General features: G+C 44.8%; 2 protein-coding genes across 7 annotated transcripts; one reads left to right on the plus strand and one right to left on the minus strand.

The window, feature by feature from the left end:
* Positions 1-11: 11 nt before the first annotated feature.
* On the plus strand, positions 12-6,523 carry ZBTB8OS (zinc finger and BTB domain containing 8 opposite strand). Of its 3 annotated transcripts, XM_054648125.2 has the most exons (9): positions 12-189; positions 296-395; positions 1,443-1,625; positions 2,942-2,966; positions 3,675-3,796; positions 4,115-4,197; positions 4,452-4,504; positions 4,674-4,710; positions 5,328-6,523. In XM_054648125.2, exons 3-9 carry the CDS (start codon positions 1,538-1,540, stop codon positions 5,412-5,414), a joined length of 495 nt encoding a protein of 164 aa, XP_054504100.1. In that variant the 5' UTR covers positions 12-189; positions 296-395; positions 1,443-1,537; the 3' UTR covers positions 5,415-6,523. The 3 variants fall into 3 exon arrangements, with proteins under 3 accessions (XP_054504100.1, XP_054504101.1, XP_077045922.1); XM_054648126.2 differs by having other exon boundaries at positions 12-307; XM_077189807.1 differs by lacking the exon at positions 2,942-2,966.
* A 2,169-nt stretch (positions 6,524-8,692) lies between these two features.
* LOC129130099 (zinc finger and BTB domain-containing protein 8A-like) lies at positions 8,693-17,852 on the minus strand. Of its 4 annotated transcripts, none has more exons than XM_077189758.1 (4): positions 16,300-17,852; positions 13,933-14,912; positions 10,990-11,159; positions 8,693-9,771 (listed from the first exon to the last, which is right to left on the minus strand). In XM_077189758.1, exons 2-4 carry the CDS (start codon positions 14,882-14,884, stop codon positions 9,439-9,441), a joined length of 1,455 nt encoding a protein of 484 aa, XP_077045873.1. In that variant the 5' UTR covers positions 14,885-14,912; positions 16,300-17,852; the 3' UTR covers positions 8,693-9,438. The 4 variants fall into 4 exon arrangements, with proteins under 4 accessions (XP_077045873.1, XP_054504314.2, XP_077045875.1 ...); XM_054648339.2 differs by lacking the exon at positions 16,300-17,852 and adding an exon at positions 15,972-16,286; XM_077189760.1 differs by lacking the exon at positions 16,300-17,852 and adding an exon at positions 15,339-15,435.
* Positions 17,853-18,211: the final 359 nt, after the last annotated feature.

An 18,211-nucleotide genomic window follows, 5' to 3' on the forward strand; every position in this document is an offset into this window, starting at 1 on the left:
AGCCGCCATTTTCCGGAGCGCCCCCGGCGCGCTCTTAAAGGGGCCGCGCCCCGCGCTGAGGCCGGCGGGGTCCCGGTTCGGTCCCGGTTCTCGCTCCCGGTCCCCGGTTTGGAATGAACCGGTGGTTGCGGCTCCTCCGGTCACCACAGACGTGGGCAGAGCGTATTGGGGCGGGAGCGGACCGGAGCGGTGCGTGTGTGGGCCGAGGCCTCCTTCCAGGGCCGCCCTGACACCATCGGGGATCCTCGGCGTTATTAATTCTCTGTATTCACGAATATTTTCCCTTTTTCCACAGTTCAGTGCCGCGGTGAGTTTTAGAGGTGCCAAATTTGCTGGTTCTGCTCCGCTGCTGAGGGTAACCCAGGACCTGACTGTCCCCAGCTGAGGCTTAACAGGTTTAAAATCAAATATCAAATCAATTTCTGGGTTTATTCCTCAAGGAAGTTCTCATTTCCTGCCCGAGTTCTCAATTTCAGACTTCTCTCTTCAAAACATTTAAATTTTAGCAGAAATTAAAAATTGGGAATGCTATGTCTTGTTTCTAAGCCTTGGAGTAAGAAGCAACTCCTGTGTAAATGTTAAGGGTATCTGTAAATTATTTGTGTTGTCTGGGTGCAGCTGTGGATAAGTCTTATAATGTATAAAAATATTAAAGAATGGTTATGATGGCTGGAAATCTAGAGAGGAAGATTAATTAGCCCGAAGTTAATTGGGTTTTTCAGTTTGTTGGGTTGACAAAAGAACAGGAAAACAGCAATTTGTCAGATTGGGAGTGAGAATCTGACCTTTCAATGAGGGAGTTGATACAGTTATTTTTGTTTTATTTAAAACTATTTTAAAATTAAAATTAGTTAAAGTTTTAAAATTCCTTTAAAAGATTTTTTTTTAAATTTTGAAAATATTTAAAAAATTATTAAAAATCAGCCAGAAAAGGAACACAAGAACTCCTGACACTTGGGTGACAGCTGGATTTATGCTTTGAGGTTTGGAGGTTTAAATATAATCTTTGACCTAAGAGAACATAACTTTTTTTTCCTGAAGAAAATCCTCTGTAAAGTCACATCAGGGGTTTTTGGGGGCAGTCACACCTCAGGTGTGTGATGTACAACGGGCTGAGCACCTTCAAAAATTAATTAGAAAATTAAAATTTACCTAAAGCATAATAGTTTAATCCACTTTTACAGCTGTTCCCATCAGGGCTGTATTTTATTATTTATGAATGAATGGAATTTTCAGTGTACACAAGGAGGACAAAACACAATTCCTCCCAGAAAAGGCCAAAGTCCACAATTCCCATAAGGAACATTTTCCCTTGGCTCTGCTGGCTGAACAAACTTCACTCCATGCATTGAGCTCCCAATTTCCTCATTTCCCAGTGTGACACAAACCACCTGCAATGACACCAATTCAGCCCTGAGAGGATCCCTCCCTGTTCCCCACAGGTTGAAGAATTCGAAGCCACGAAGGGAGGGAGGAGAATTCTGGCTCTGCCCAGCTGCAGGAAGGGAGGGACTCAATTCCTGTGGAGCCCTCAGCCATGGCAGCTGAGGACAGGGACTACAACCTGACCCAGGAGCAGAAGGCTGTGAAAGACAAGTACCCCCCTCTCTGCAAGAAATATGAATGTGAGTATTTGAATTTAAAAAAAAAAATTTAAATTCAAAATTTTATTTTATTTTTAAAAAATAAAATGTAATTATTTTAATAATTTTAAAATAATGAATTTTTTAAAAAAATGCAGCGTGGGTGTGGCAGTGCTGTTGTGAGGGCAAGGAAGATAAATGGAAATTTAGGAATGAAAAATAAATTTTCTTCATCGTGCTTTCCTTGTATGGGCACTGAAAAAAAAAAAAATCACAATGGAAATAAATTACTTAAGTCTCACCCTGAAAACTTTTCCTCTTCTCAGCCAGTTCTTAGCAGGTTTTGTGCCTCTCATGTAGGAAGGGATATTCAGAAGTGTGCTGGTTTGATGTGTGGTGTTTTTATTCTGCTTAAAGATGATTTTCTCCCTTTCCCCAGCCCTGAATGTCTCCTAAGAGGATGTGGGTGGCAGCCCAAGGGCCAGCTCAAGGCAGGGGACAATCCCCTGCCTGGTTTTTGTGTCACCAGTGCCTGTCTGGAGGGACAGCCTCTGTTATCTGTGATTAAAATTTATATTTTTAGGCTGTGTTCAGGTCTTATTTTGATAAAAGTGCAGCAATTGTGCCACACCACAGCAGCCATGCAGTTTCCATAACTGCAGGAGGTTTTGTCCCTCTTTTGCATGCAGAGGGATTTGTTTGCTTTAGAGACTGTTGTTGAGAACCCTTTAGTAGTGTGTGCTCTCTTCAAAAGGCACCAGAATCATTTTTCATTTGAAATGAGCATTTCCCAATTTAGTTCTGCTGGAAGTTTGCATTTCTTCCATTCCTCTGAATAAATATAAATGAGGTTCATGTACAAGTGGATGCATGGGATGTTAATCATGCCCCATGAGTGAAGTTTGCCTTCTATTTTATATTCCATCCTCTGGTTTAAATTCCTCTCTTTGCATAATGGCTGCTCTTGGGTGTGGACAGGTAGATTTCCTCACTGAGCTGGAAATATTTGCAAATCTCCACCTCTGCATGAATAACTCCAGTCCTGCAGGCTTCAGCATAAACTCTTTACTCCTGGTGAAAGTTTCTTTTTATTGCAGTGAACTTGTGGAAGCCTCTTGGGTTACAGCAGCCTGCACTGACATAATCCCATTAAACTTGGGGTTTTTTTGACAGAAATAATCCAAAATTCCACCTGTCCTAAATTTTTCTAATATACTACAAAACAGATTTATCACATCTGCAGATGAATGTAAAAGAGTTCTGTTAGAAAATCAGATATTTATGGTGTTTCTTTTTTAATCCTCATGTTATAAATACTTTTGCTAACATCATTCCTTTTTCTTTTTGCTTCCCCTCAGATTTGGATCACACAGCAGACGTGCAGTAAGTGTGGGCAGCTGAGATTTCTCAGGGTGACAAATTGATTATTTCTTACACTTTGCAGATGTGGAGCTCTGAAATTGCACTCACTGGGTGCTTTGATATGGTCAATTTTATTCCTGCTTTTGGGACACCATAGAATTATCTTTGGTTTCTTTTTTAGTATTCCAGTGGTGCTTCTGTGTTATTTGGAAATATCTTTTGAAATCTCCTTTTAAACAAAATCCCTTCTGTGTGGTTTACTTTTATAGACCCCAATTAGCCACATCAGGAAAGAACTTCCTTGGTGGCTGCTAAAACATTTATTTTCCATATTCTCCCAAGAAACTCTTCTGCCAAACTCCTTCTAGAAAAACCAGGTGGTTTTTTGCTTCTTCCATGTTCTGATTTCTCACCTGCATGTGACTTTGGGGCTGTTTCTTTCTGGTGTGATCCAGAATTTTATTGCAGTGGTTATTCCATGTGATTTTTATGTTCCAGTGATTATTCCATGTGGTTTTTAGGTTCCAGTGATTATTCCATGTAGTTTTTAGGCTCTAGTGATTATTCCATGTGGTTTTTTGATTCCAGTGATTATTCCATGTAGTTTTTAGGCTCTAGTGATTATTCCATGTGGTTTTTTGATTCCAGAGATTGTTCCCTGTGTTTTTAGGCTCCAGTGATTATTCCATGTGGTTTTTTGATTCCAGAGATTGTTCCCTGTGTTTTTAGGCTCCATGCCTGGGGGGACACGTTGGAAGAAGCCTTTGAGCAGTGTGCCATGGCCATGTTTGGCTACATGACAGACACAGGCACTGTGGAACCTGTGGATACAGTGGAGGTAGAGGCAGAAGGTGAGGCCTGCACTTCTCCTATGGGGAGCTAAAAGAGAGAGAAAGGCACCAAAAATCTCAATCTTTACACAAAGCCTTAGTGCAGTTCATTGAAATATAATTAAGCATTGTTATCTGGATCTCCTGAACATCTGAGGTGCTCTTAAAAATGTTTTTTTTTTTTTGCTGAGACAGGCACCAAAAATCTCAATCTTTACACATAGCCTTAGTGCAGTTCATTGAAATATAATTAAGCATCGTTATCTGAATTTTCTGTACATCTGAGGTGCTCTTAAAAATGTTTTTTTTTCTGAGACCATCTCTGCTTCAACCACACAGGGCACGACCTGTTGTCTCTTCTCTTCCACTTCCTGGATGAGTGGCTGTATAAATTCAGTGCTGATGAGTTTTTTATACCCAGGGTGAGTGTTGTGGATTCAGTTTTGTTCCATTTCTAGGACAAAGCTGTTCCCTGATAATCCCAGCTCTGAATGCAATGGTAATTTAGGGGAAAAGGAACACAAAAATACAAGGCCAGGCTGGATGGGGCTTGGGGCAAGCTGGGCTGGTGGAAGGTGTCTCAAGAGTGGGAAATAACCTTTGTAAGTGGGATTTAGTGGGAATTTCTGCCTGAAGGTAGAAGGTGGGACTGACACACTTCTCCCACTCTCTGCAGGAAGTGAAAGTGCTTCACATTGACCGAAGGCAGTTCAAGATAAGATCAATTGGGTGAGCTTAAAGCCTTGGCTGAGAATGGATTGTGGACTTTTCTTGCTTCCTTTGAGGCTTGAAATGCAAATCTCACTCTTCTGTGCTCATCACTGAAACTAATTACAGCATTTGGTAAATATTACCAAAATTACAACACCTCTCTTGTATTTTTTTTTTGCCTTTACAGGTGGGGAGAAGAGTTCTCTTTAGACAAACACCCACAGGTAGGCAGTGGTTCCTCTTTTCCATTTTAGGGGGAGGAGGTGTGGTGTCCCTTAAATCAGACCTCTGAATTCTGCACAGATTAAAATATAGAAGTGGCTGAAGTACCACTGAACTCAAGATCTCAGTTCCTGCATGGTTTGGTGAAACTGTCCCTGAAACTGAGCATGACATTTCCTCAAGACTCAACAAATGAACTCAGTTGGCTTCCTTTTTGTGATATTGATAACACAGAAAATCACTCTATATTCAGAATTTATTGGTACAGATTTCTGCTTAGTCAGTTTTTGCTTTTTTCTTCTTTCTTTTTTTCCTAAAGAATTGTTAGAAACAAAATGTGATGTCTTGCTCTGTGTCATTTTTAGCAGAGCAAATGTTGATGGTCTGTCAGAGGTAAAAGAAGGAATTTGTGATATTAAGAGGCAATAAAATAAGGGAAGAGTTCCCTTTTCACTATTTGACCTGGCAACTTCCTTATTCATCAGAACAAATATAGCTACAGCTTTTTTTGGGGAAAAAAAATGGATAGCAGTTGAGAAGAGTGATGAGAATTGGGGATTCTGAACTGATAAAAGGGATAAAATTTATTTCTAAATTCTGGTTTGTGTCTCTTTCCTAGGGCACAGAGGTCAAAGCTATAACTTACTCAGCAATGCAGATCTGTGAGGATGAAAAGCCAGAAGTCTTTGTCATCATTGATATTTAAAGCAAGAACGGTGTGCTTGAGTGGATATTGGTCATCACCTGGCAAAAGCCCCCTAAAACTGTAATCCCTGTGGAAAAAACTAAGGAATTGGCCAGTCAAAATCAGAAACTGAAGGGAGTAATTGCAGGGAATATCAGACTGTTTTTCCTGAGACAGAGAATAAGAATTATTTGAGGTTTGGGGGATATGGAGAAGTTTGTACAGGTTGGAGGAGTCCCAGGAATGCTGGCAGCTTTTCAGGCTGGCACATGTGCTAGGGGCTGTATGAAATGCAGAAATTGGTGGAGTTGATAACTAAAATACTCCCTTTTTGCAGCCTGGCAGGAGATGATGTTCATCTAGATTGATTTCATTTGCATATTTCGTGTTCTAATTCTGAGCTGACATCCCTCCTCCATATTACATCAATCCAAAATAGCTGCAGTGGCTCAGATGTAATGTGGGAAAAAATAATCTGAGTGTTTAAAATTAGACACTTAAAAATGATGCCAATTAAACAAACTAAGCACCACATCTTTTAAGCTACTTTAAAAAGAAGTCATGCCAGCAGGTGGTGCTGAATTGCTGTAAATAAATTGCCACGTGAAATCCTAAAACATGTGACTGTGTACCTGAAATGCTTTTATCACCTATGATAACTTTAAAAAGTTGGCAGCTTTGCTGCTGTGCTGGAAGGGAATGGAAAGGGATGTCCCAGGTTCTCCCTGGGTTCACTCTCAAATTCTGAAAACTGAGTCTTTTTTAAAAATCGTGGTTTGGATCAGCCTAATTTTCTTTTAAAAAGAACAGTACAGACAATCCTTAAATATTAGAGGATTATGGACTTAACTGAATCAAAAATAATCAAAAGTGTGTTGTTTCTTTTTTAAATCATAGGATGGCAAATGTGCATTGCCTGCTGTTTTAATTTAATTTAAATGTGAGGAGCATAGGCCTGGCCTGCTCTGTTACCATAAATGCTCCAAGTGCCTCACTGTGGTGGCTCATCTTATAAAATCATCTGAAATAGTTCTGGTTTTATTTCCATGCTGTAAAGACTGAGGGATAAAACCTCTCTCATTTTTTAAGCAAGCCTCAATGCCAAAATAAAACTTGGACCGAAACATTAATGGCTCTGTGAGTGATATTGACCGGTCAATTCAGACACAAATGAATTGCACTTGCCCTTTTTTCCCTGCTAAGGTGAGCAGACTCGTTTATATCAGTAAGAATTGCAACATATCAGTTTAATGGTACAAAATAAGTGTGATTTTTGACAGCTTTGGGGTTTCTTTCTCCTCACGCAGAGTCCCAAGGGCAGTGAGGGCACAGCCGCCATTGGGGCCCCTCAGGGGCCGTGCTGGAGCTGGGTGGGTCACGTGACTGCGCTTGGCCAATCAGGCATCGAGTTGAGGCGGCTTGTATTCCCCACAGCCTGAGGGGGCTGAGGGGAGATGGACACTGAGGGGCAGTGGTGTGGAGAGATGGACACGGACTGAGGGTCAGTGGTGTGGGGAGATGGATGCTGAGGGGCTGAGCTGGGGCTGAGGGTCAGTGGTATGGGGAGATGGACACTGAGGGGCTGAGGGTCAGTGGTGAGAGGAGATGGACAGGGACTGAGGGTCAGTGGTGTGGAGAGATGGACACAGACTGAGGGTCACTGGTGTGGAGAGATGGACACTGAGGGGCTGAGGGTCAGTGGTGAGAGGAGATGGACACGGACTGAGGGACTGAGGGTCAGTGGTGTGGAGAGATGGACACTGAGGGGCTGAGGGTCAGTCAGTGGTGTGGGGAGATGGACACTGAGGGTCAGTGGTGTGAGGAGATGGACACTGAGGGGCTGAGCTGGGGCTGAGGGTCAGTGGTGTGGGGAGATGGACACTGAGGGGCTGAGGGGCAGTGGTGAGAGGAGATGGACACTGAGGGTCAGTGGTGTGGGGAGATGGACACTGAGGGGCTGAGGGTCAGTGGTGTGGGGAGGTGGACACTGAGGGTCAGTGGAGTGGGGAGATGGACACAGACTGAAGGGCTGTGGGTGAGCGACTGAGGGGGAGCTGGGCAAGGACCTGAGCCAGGGCTATGGGGAGGTGAGTGAGGGGCTGGGGCTATGGGGAGATGGGCAAGGAATTGAGGGGAGATGGGTGTAGGAGCTGAGGGCAGCCTTCCTTTAGCCCAGCTCTCTAAAACATAAGAAAATAAATTGATGTGGTTAAATTTTAACTTTGCAGACAAACGCTGAGGTGCCCCAAGATCAGTCTCAGACTATAGTAACACACTGAAGTGCTCTACTAATTGAAATGCTGACAGGAGCTTGCTGAGAAAACATTTGGAATTAACTAAGTAAGTGTCACTAATCAATTTTTTTTTCAATATTTATTAAGTACTTACTATAAAACAGGCCTTAAATCCACCTTGTTCGATTTGCACAGCTGTGGCAGGGGCAAGTTTCAGCTCACAGTGCTGCTCTCCCAGGGCTTTACAGGAGGCCACTGAAAATGGGTCATTAAAAAACACCCTTAGACTGCAAACCCTTCTGGGGGTGCCAGAGGATCCTGCAGATACAGGAAATTCATGGCTAGAGTGGTGAACGACTTGGAAAAGACCTGCATTGGTGGTTACTAAAGGTACAAAGCTCAAGGAGAACTGAAAAAGGCTGGAGACTGGGAGAGCATTGGGGAATTATTCCAGAATCTTGCCCCATTCTCACTTTTGCCAAGGTTAATGGCAGCTGCTGGAGGCAGAACCTGGCTGTGCATCCATGTGGATGTTCTCAAATTCTCTGTGGGGAATTTCTGCTTTCTTGGCAGGAACCTCAGGCTCCAGATGCTGCTAATGGGAAAGGAAACCCAGCATCAAATGAGACATGAGACCAAACAGTGGCTCTTTACCAGGAGTACCCACTGGGAATGCCATTCTCTGCTCTCAGGCAGAAGGTTTCTCCTGTGCACTCCTTGAGCTTTTCTTTTTTAATAATTCAATAGTGAGCATTTTTAGTTTCTCTACCAAATGCAGGTTCTCTGATCCAAGTGGCTGGGGAAATAAATATGACTAGAAAAGCTTAAAAGACTCCAGAATTACAAGAGGTGGCTTAACCTCTGAGGGAAATAGTGCTGTAAAAAATGTTTTTATGCTAAAATTATACAAGCAGGAGAGCCTTTCCAAAGTAGCTCCATGATCTTAAGTCACAAATGTCCCACTGAAATTCAAGGGACTTATTCCTAGAGCAAGAGAGATGGGTTTAAGCAAATCTTGCATCAATCCTGGGGAAAAAAAAAATGGAAAAAACCTGACAACTGCACTTCCAGTGATTGCACTTTTATTTCCTTGGAACCACGTTGGTGTATCTTTCTATAAAATTCACAGTACAAAAAAAAGGCAAATTCATACTATCCTAGTGCACTACAGATGCTCTGGTCACCTACTCTACTCTGGCTGTGGGAGTTCCTAAATCATGCTTTTCTCAACTATAAGAAGCTGTGAAGTTCACTGAGAAAACAAAAGTAAAAAAGGTTCTTCAACAGGAAGAACTCCCCTTGTTTCCCTCGCTCCTTTCTTAGGAAGTTTCTGATGTGTTATGTACAAATTAATTACAATATCAGCAAAAAAAAAAAAAAAAAACAAAACCAAAAAGTAGTTGAACATTTCTCAGCTGCTCACCTCACTAAGAGTTTTTCCAAAGCAAATTAAAAATATTTGGTTTTTAAAAATCTCTTTCATACAGAACCTTTGTAGAACTGTAAGCTGGTTCACAGCAGGAGTTCTTTGATGAAATATAAAACAATTCTTCTAAATAATTTCCAGATAATAAGTGAGCAGCTGGACTTCAGTGTTCCTTGTGGGTCCCTTTCAACTCAGGCTATTTTATGATCCTCATTTCTGGATGACATTTAGAAACAATTACACTGTTCCATGTCTGCAAAACACCTTGGTTTAGTCCAAACGTTGCTTCTCAGAACAGAATTTTAACAATACTTCATTTTATTAAAAGCAGAGTACCAGCATTGTCATTTAATCTTGACCACAACAATAACAAATCCACAAAGCCCTACCTCAGATTTGGCTTCACCTTTTCCTTTACCTCCTCCTCAATATCATCGCTGTTGTGCCGCACAACCAAATTATAGGGCTCCTCCTCCCCTGTCTCTTCCCCTGACTTCTGCTCCTCCTCCAGATCCCATTTGGGCCGTTGATTTCCTGTGGAGGAGCCAGGGGAACGTTCAGCTGGGCTGAAATCCTCGGGGATGCTGTGGGAATTGGCCTCTGCCAAGCACTTGTGGCACAGTCTGTAGCGCCGCGTGCCCTGCTGCACCACGCAGCCCGTCAGCTCCGTCACCTGCCGCTTGCACTTCCTGCAGATCAGCTTGCCAGCCTGGTGGATCTGAAAGGGTTAACATTCATGGCAGGATCTTTAGCTGGTCAGCTAAAAAACTTCCAAAGTTTCTTTTCCCAGCCTGGTGTTTGAAGGAGGAGTCAGGGCTCTTCATTTCTCGGTCTCAAGGTTGTTTATTGTATCTTATCTATAAAATTCTTTCTCCTGTCCAGCAGGACAGTTCCAGGCACTCTGCCTGCCCCAGGGCAGGGTTATGTCTTTATTCTAAAAACTACATATACAATGTTTACAATTACCTTCCAATACCTATCACCCATGTTAGACACTGAGCTTCTACTCTAAACCAATCCCAAAGTGCCACCATCACAGCCAAGAAGAAGAAGGAGAAAGGCTGGACCTGCCCAGTTCCCTCCATCTTTCCTCCTGAACCCCCATACCAAAAACCCCAAAATCTACTTTTCCACCCCATGATAATTTCACTATTATTCTGCCTTAACTGTTGTGGCTTGCTGAGCTTCATCTAAGGTGGGTAACTTGCTCCATGGGTCATAATCAAACCCACAGGGGCATTTTGGGCTCTGTGCCAGGGTCTCTGAGCCCCCTGGCAGGGGTCTGGGCTGCTCAGGACAGCCAGAGGGATGTCCTGGTTCTGGCACAGTCAGCCTTCATCCTTTTATTTTAGACCATAACATTTGGCACAGAGAGAACAGACAATTTTCCCAGGTGTCGTTCTGGGAAAGGCTGTGAGAAGCTCAGAGAAAAGGGTGAGAAACAATTCTTAACTTGCTGCACCTGTGGAATGTGTTATGGAGATTTGTTTACCAAAGCGTGGTTTATTAATTAGCCAATAGTGATGGTGTTTTAATTAAAGGACCAATTAGGTCCACCTGTAGCACACTAGGCTATAAAAGCATGGGTTTCTTAATAAAGATTATTATGAGCCTTCTGTAAATGTGTGGAGTCTTTGTCAATTATTACCTGGTCCTGGCTTATTGGGCTGACAGAGAATGGTGCTAAAAAATTAAATTTCAAATACAATTTGCCACATTTAAATAACGAATAATTAAATAATCAAATAGTAATAATGAATAATTCAAGCTGATGCTCTGCTTTGCTGGTGTTGAGTTTGGAGCTGCCACCACCGAATTGATTCACACTTCCACAACGAGCAGACTCTTTGCTGAACAACTCTAAACCAATTCTCCTAAACGCTTAACCTCCGAGGGGAAAATTGTGCTATAAAAAATGTTTGGGTGCTTTTCCTACCGTCTGGAAGTGGTTGCGGAGGTGCTCCAGGCGGGTGAACCTCTTCCCGCACGCCTCGCAGGGGTAGGGCCGCTCCCCGGTGTGACACCGCAGGTGGCGCTTCAGGTCCGCCCGCCGCTTCACCGTGTGCGTGCAGAACGGGCACTTGAAACGCATCCGGGGCAGGTCACCTGCACGGACAGGGCAACAGCACAGCTTTAGTCCTGTACTTCCATCAGTTTGCAGCATAATTTCCTTTAAATACGAAAAATCCCCAATATTTGGATGCTTATATATTATAATTATATCATGTGGGTGCAGAACGGGCACTTGAAACGCATCCGGGGCAGGTCACCTGCACGGACAGGGCAACAGCACAGCTTTAGTCCTGTACTTCCGTCAGTTTGCAGCACAAAATTCCTTTAAATACGAAAAATCCCCAATATTTGGGATATTTGGATGATTATGTATTATATTATATAATAATTATATCATGTGGGTGCAGAACGGGCACTTGAAACGCATCCGGGGCAGGTCACCTGCACGGACAGGGCAACAGCACAGCTTTAGTCCTGTACTTCCATCAGTTTGCAGCACAAAATATTTAACAGCTCAAATTTCCTTTAAATACGAAAAATCCCCAAGATTTGGATGCTTATATATTATAATTATATCATGTGCGTGCAGAACGGGCACTTGAAACGCATCCGGGGCAGGTCACCTGCACGGACAGGGCACACGGCACAGCTTTAGTCCTGTACTTCCATCAGTTTGCCGCATAAAATTCATCACAGCTCTGGTTTTCTTCAAATAGGAAAAATCCCCAATATTTGGGATATTTGGATGCTTATGTATTATATTATATATTAATTATATCATGGGGGTGCAGAACGGGCACTTGAAACGCATCCGGGGCAGGTCACCTGCACGGACAGGGCAACAGCACAGCTTTAGTCCTGTACTTCCATCAGTTTGCAGCATAAAATTCCTTTAAATACGAAAAATCCCCAATATTTGGATGCTTATATATTATAATTATATCATGTGGGTGCAGAACGGGCACTTGAAACGCATCCAGGGCAGGTCACCTGGCACACAGCAGAGCCTTCTTGCTGTACTCTCATCAGTTTGCAGCACAAAATTTGTCACAGCTCTAGTTTTCTTCAAATAGGAAAAATCCCCATGATTTGGGATATTTGGATGCTTATGTATTGTATTATATAATAATTATATCATGTGGGTGAAGAATGGGCACATGAAGTGCATCCAGGGCAGGTCACCTGGCACACAGCAGAGCTTTCTTCCTGTACTTTCATCAGTTTGCAGCAAAAAATATGTAACAGCTCAAATTTTCTTTAAATATGAAAAATTCCCAATATTTGGGATATTTGGATGCTTATGTATTGTATTATATAATAATTATATCATGTGGGTGCAGAACAGGCACATGAAATGCATCCGGGGCAGGTCACCTGCACGGACAGGGCACACAGCACAGCTTTAGTCCTGTACTTTCATCAGTTTGCAGCATAAAATATTTAAGAGCTCAAATTTCCTTTAAATACAAAAAATCCCCAATATTTAGATGCTTATATATTATAATTATATCATGTGGGTGCAGAATGGGCACTTGAAATGCATCCAGGGCAGGTCACCTGCACGGACAGGGCACACAGCACAGCTTTAGTCCTGTACTTCCATCAGTTTGCAGCATAAAATATTTAAGAGCTCAAATTTCCTTTAAATACAAAAAATCCCCAATATTTGGATGCTTATATATTATAATTATATCATGTGGGTGCAGAATGGGCAGATGAAGTGCATCCAGGGAAGTCACCTGGCAGGGACAGGGCACACAGCAGAGCTTTCTCACTGCACTTTCATCAGTTTTCAGCTTAAAATACATGACAGCTCAAATTTTCTTTAAATAGGAAAAATCCCCAGTATTTGGGATATTTGGATGCTTATATAGGTATGTATTATATTAGATATAGTGTATAATGGTACATAAAATACAGGCTTTGGGGGATGTGGGAAATGGATTTATAGAAAATTTTCAAAGTTTGATAGAAGGTTGACAAAGTATGTATTTGTATGGAAACTTTGAGATAAGAAATGTGGATTTAGAAATGTTATGGAATAAGATATCGCTGAGAGAGAAACTGAACTAAAATTAAGTTTTAAAAGATGGTTTTATAAATAAGGGGGATATAGATTTGTTAAATCTATATCTTGTATATCCCCCAGCTTGCATTTTTATTCTTATTTAACATGCTAATTGACCACTTGATAGTGTTTTCCTCCTGACAGCATTTTTTAGATATAAAGGTTATCATAAATATGCAGCTGTTTATACATAGCCATCATATCTGACTCTTCACCAGCTAATGGTTCACAGCTTTGACATTTATCATCTCTGTGTGATATATAAAGATGTCTTTGGGATATGCAGTTATGATCTACAGATGTGCTCATTCCCAAAGGAATGCACATGGCAATAAACCTGTCAGCTTTGTTCCACCCCCTCAGGCAGGTGTTGGCAGAAGTTTGGCCTGGTTGGACCCCAAAATGCAGCATCCCAGCAATGCCAGGACCTCTCGTGTGAAGGACTTGGATTGGGTTGAGATCAAACACTCCTGTGATTGCCAGATATTGGAGAAACTCAGTCCTTCAGGTCCCCAAGCCAATGACAGCCCTTAAGGCTCCATTAAACTCCACTTGGGCCCGAATAATCAGGCATGTTTTGGTTGACATGTACCGAATACCTGGGTCAGTCCCACTCCAATTCCCATGCCCCGTTCTGCCTTCAAAATCTCAGTGTTAGCACTAAAATTGAGCCGATAAAATCACCTCTAATTCCAGGCACATTTTTGGTTTCCATGCAGCCATACAAATTCCTTCCAAATCACCACCTGAATTCTCCTAAATAAAACCAAACTTTTCCAAGCGGTTTCTATTGTTTACCTTCATTCCAGCTACTCATCACCCCTAAAATTGTGGGCATCGAGGTGTACAGTTCTTCTGCCTTTAACTCCATGAACTCAGGAGTTCTGGAAAGTTCTTGTTCTAGCTGAGCAACCGACCACCTCTTGGCTGCGGCCTCTGCTCCGGGATGGAATCCAAAGTCATCCCGATCCACCTCGTTCTCGGCATCAAACTCGGCCTCCTCTCCGCTGCCCTGGGAGCTGTGGGCGGGATCCGAGGCTCCGGCTCGCTCGGCTCTGTCCGATTTGCACCCTCCCAGCTCCCGGCCCTGCGACAGCCCCAGGTGCTTGCGGCGCTTCCTCGTGGAGCTCTGTTTCCTGCCTCTTTTGGCCAGCTGCGTCTCTGCCCGCTGCAGGATCACCTGTGAGGACAGGTAGCTGCTGTAACTGCTCCAGGAGTTTTCATTCCCGTTGGGTTTTTCATCCGGGATCGAGTAGGAACGCCGGGGGTTGCTCTTTGCTTTCCTTCTGGAGCGATAAAGAGCAGGGCGGGCAGGGGTGGGCTCAGTGCTCGCACTTTTGGCCGAGAGGCTGAGGTAATGATCCTTTTCCTTTTCATTAATATCCAATGAGGACTTAATGAAGGTCTTGCAGACATTGAGGATATCTGTCATCTGCAGATAGCTGGCGGCTGACATGACTTCGATCACATTCTGACCCGTTAAAGACAATATCCCTGAATACACAAAGTCCAGGATGACCATGAACGTCTCTGGAGAGAAGACCTCAAACGTGGCTATTGTTGGCTGGCTCGTCTCCTTCGAGCTCTGCGAAAGGAGCATTTTGAAGTAGCCACTGCTGGCAAACAGCACATTGCGATGGGCTTTGAAGACCTTGCCGTCCACCAGGATGCTGCAGTCACAGAACAAGTCCTGCTTCCGCTGCTCGTTCAGCTGCTCCAGGAGGCGAGACTGGTGGGAAGAAATCTCCATTCCAGGCGGGGAGGAAGAGGAAGGTTTGCTGTAAAGGAAAAAACATCATCATGATCATCTAAATCAATGATGCTGAATCCTAATTCAAAGAGATGAGCTCTCTTTTTAAAAGCGCTATCACATTCCCAAAGTATTTCAAATCTCCCTGCGGCCGCTACTCTGCATAACAAGAGAGAAGAAACTTAACTCCAAAAGAGGTGAAAAGATGTCCCAGCGGGATTACTCCGTATCCCAAAAGAATGAAAATTATGTCGACCAAGCCATGATGGTTCTCAGACTCTGCAAGAGAACTTGGCCCTCCCGCCCTGGGCAGAGCCGCGGCTGACGCGGGCGCACGGTGGGCGCAGCCTCCGCCCCGGCGCACCGGGACCGCTCGAATGCGGCGGCAGCGCCCCGGGGTCGCCGCCCTCCCGTCCCGAACCCCCCGGCATTGGCCGCGGCCGCCGTCACTCACCCGCCCGCCCGGCCGAATTGGCCGCTCGCTCCCCGGCAGCCCGGGACGCCCGACGGCGCCGGAGCCGCTCCGCCAGCGCGGAGGCACCTCCCGGTCCCGCTCCCGGTCCCGCTCCCGGTCCCGCTCCCGCCGCGGGGAGCGCAGCGCCCGCCTGTCCCGGCCGGCTGCGCGCTGCTCTCCGCCCGCACGGACCGCCCCGCCTCGGGCCGGGCGTGCCGCCCGCAGCCACCCGCGGCAACGGAGCCGCGGCTGCCGCTCCGCCAGAGCCCCCCGTGTGTCCGCCCGCTGCCGGGCGCCCGTGGTTACCCCCGCCGGTCCCGGTCCCGGTCCCGTTCCTGTCCCGCCGCTCCCTCTCGCCTCCGCCGGCAGCGCCCCCGCCGCCCCCTCTCGCCGCCGCCCGCCCCGCGCAGCCCCTTTGTGTCCGCGCCCGGGGCTGCAAATGGCGCCCGCCGGGGACGCGGCAGCGCCGGCACCGGGCGGCTCCGGGCAGCATCGAGCGGCTCCGGGCGGCCCCAGGCACCCGCGGCCACTGCGGAGCCCCGCGCCCTCCTCGCCGCCGCCCGCTCGCAGCCGCCGTCAGCCCCAACGCCCGCCCGGTCCTTCCCATCAGCGCGGAGCACAACGGGCACTCACCGGCGGGGAGCTGCGGGCGGCTGCCGCCGAGCCGGGGGGAGCGGGCGGTGGCTGCGGGATCCCCGGCCCCGCCTCGGGGCTCGCCGTGCCTCCAGGCGCCGCTGCTCCCGCAGCCCCGAGCCCTGCGAGCCCGAACGGCACAGAAACAAAAGGTATTTGCTGACGTGGGCGTTGGACAGAGACGCCCGAGGGCTGGGGACACAATTAAAGGGGCAACGCAGCGATTGCAGCCGCAGCCCAGCGCCTGCCTCGGCCCCAGCGCCCCGCACACCCGCATGCTGCTCCGAGCCGCTGCCCCGCTCACACCGCGCTTTGTTGTTGTTGCTACCTTTGTGTTTGCACAGGGAAGGCGCCACCTGAACGGGAACGGCAGAGATGCGGAGCTCCGCGGTGTAGGATTAATGATATTAACTCGATATCGCAGCATTTTTATAACGGGATTTTGGTATTCAAACAATGAGGGTAATCCCAAAGCAAAGCGCTGCGCTGTAGGAGTGCAATACACAGATTGTCCTGTTTTCCCTTCAGGGTGGTAAATGGAATCAGGATGCTTGTTAGAAGACAAGACACTTTCAAATTCGTGCCTTTGAGAGTCTTTCAGTCTTTTCAGTCTTATTCCTGGAGATCATGGAATCATTTTGGGCAGGAAGCCCTGCAGCCATCGGTACAGTTCCCTCCTCGGAGCAGGCTGCAAGAACCTGGCAAAGAACAGTTCCCATTTCCACGGCAAGGTCGGGTGAGATCTCCAATAGTGTTTAATTTATTCCAGCAGCTAAGCCAAGACAGGGAAGGCTCTTTCCAGCCACTCCTCCCAATTTTCCTTACAAAATCTCTTGTTCTGTGTTCTTGCTCTGTTTAAAATTGCTGATGCACTGAATAAGCCTCCTCTTTGCATTGCATGAGTTAAGTAGGATGAAAGGTTACGCCTCCATTGTAGAAAGGTTTTAAATTTAAACAGTATAGAAAATATTTAACTAAATGATATTATAAGCTTTTCTTAGTAGCTTATCAACTTAAACCCATCACTCAACAGTGTTGGCATGAATTTGTACCTAATGGAAAAATTCTGCAAGGCAAGGGCTGAAGGATTAGAACATCCTTTTCTTCAAAACTCAATCTTTTAGGCAGAACTGGAGATTTTTTCCTTCTATTTCATTTTTGTACTTGTTGCCTCCAACCATCAGTAACTAAAACCTAAGAGAGGTAGACATTGGCATGGCTTGAGATGGATCCCAAAATCCTGGAGGATGGAACAGGCAAGGATACCTGCAGCAGTCAGAGCCAGCCCTCTGTGAGGTCTGTGGGCTTCCAGTATTTTCAAAGCCACCCTAAATCAATATTTTTTGGGTTTTTTTTCTTATGTCAGTTCTTCAGAACTGGAATAGAATCCAAATTACAAAAGGTTGGAAAGGGAGATTGATTCTGAAGTCAGTCTTTGGGATCTTTTTTTTTTTTTAAGTGGGGCTACCCAACTGTTTCACCTTTAAGATAAGGACAAATTACATTTTTTTGGATAGCAAATATGGATGTTTAGGTAATTTAATGGCAATCAAAAAAAAAAAAAAAGTGAAATTCTGTGAAAGAACTAATCAAGCATCACACAAGTCATAGGTTTTTTGGGGCAGAGAGAATTCTGTAAGAAACACCTGAAAAGGAAGAGAGGGGTTTTTTTTTAATTCAGCATTTCAGCCTTTGAAAGGATGGGAAGGTATTGTCAGAAATAAGGATAGTTAAGAGACATTAATCAGAGAATGATGAACTTCACTCTTGACTGTGGTTTTGTGAATAGAAAGTAAACACAAACCAAGCAAAAATAATCACAGAATTCTTTGAAAAGACCCCCTAAGATCAAATCCAGCACTAAACCCTGTCCCTAAGAGACATAAAGATGAAAGAAATACAAGGAAATGAATAAATCCAATGGGAACATCCCTGTGTGGTCTTTACTTTCCTCCTTGAAAGGAAATGTTCCTTGAGCTGATGAGGGGCATGTGATGCTCACAGAAATGTGAAGAAGACAATCAGAGGCAATGGAAGGAGACAAAAAGAAAAATACTTTCATTTAGAGAAAAAAAAACCCAAGGAAAATATAGGAGTGGAAAATGAAGGACGTGGAAAACAGAAGGCACTTAACATTTATCTTGTCTTGCAATACAAAAGGAAGGAAACAATGACCAAAATTAAGACAACAAATGTAAAAATGGGTAACTTTTAAAAACCAGAAAAACAGCATTGACTGT

This window comes from Agelaius phoeniceus, chromosome 22 (genome assembly GCF_051311805.1).
Source record: "Agelaius phoeniceus isolate bAgePho1 chromosome 22, bAgePho1.hap1, whole genome shotgun sequence".
NCBI lineage: Eukaryota > Metazoa > Chordata > Aves > Passeriformes > Icteridae > Agelaius > Agelaius phoeniceus.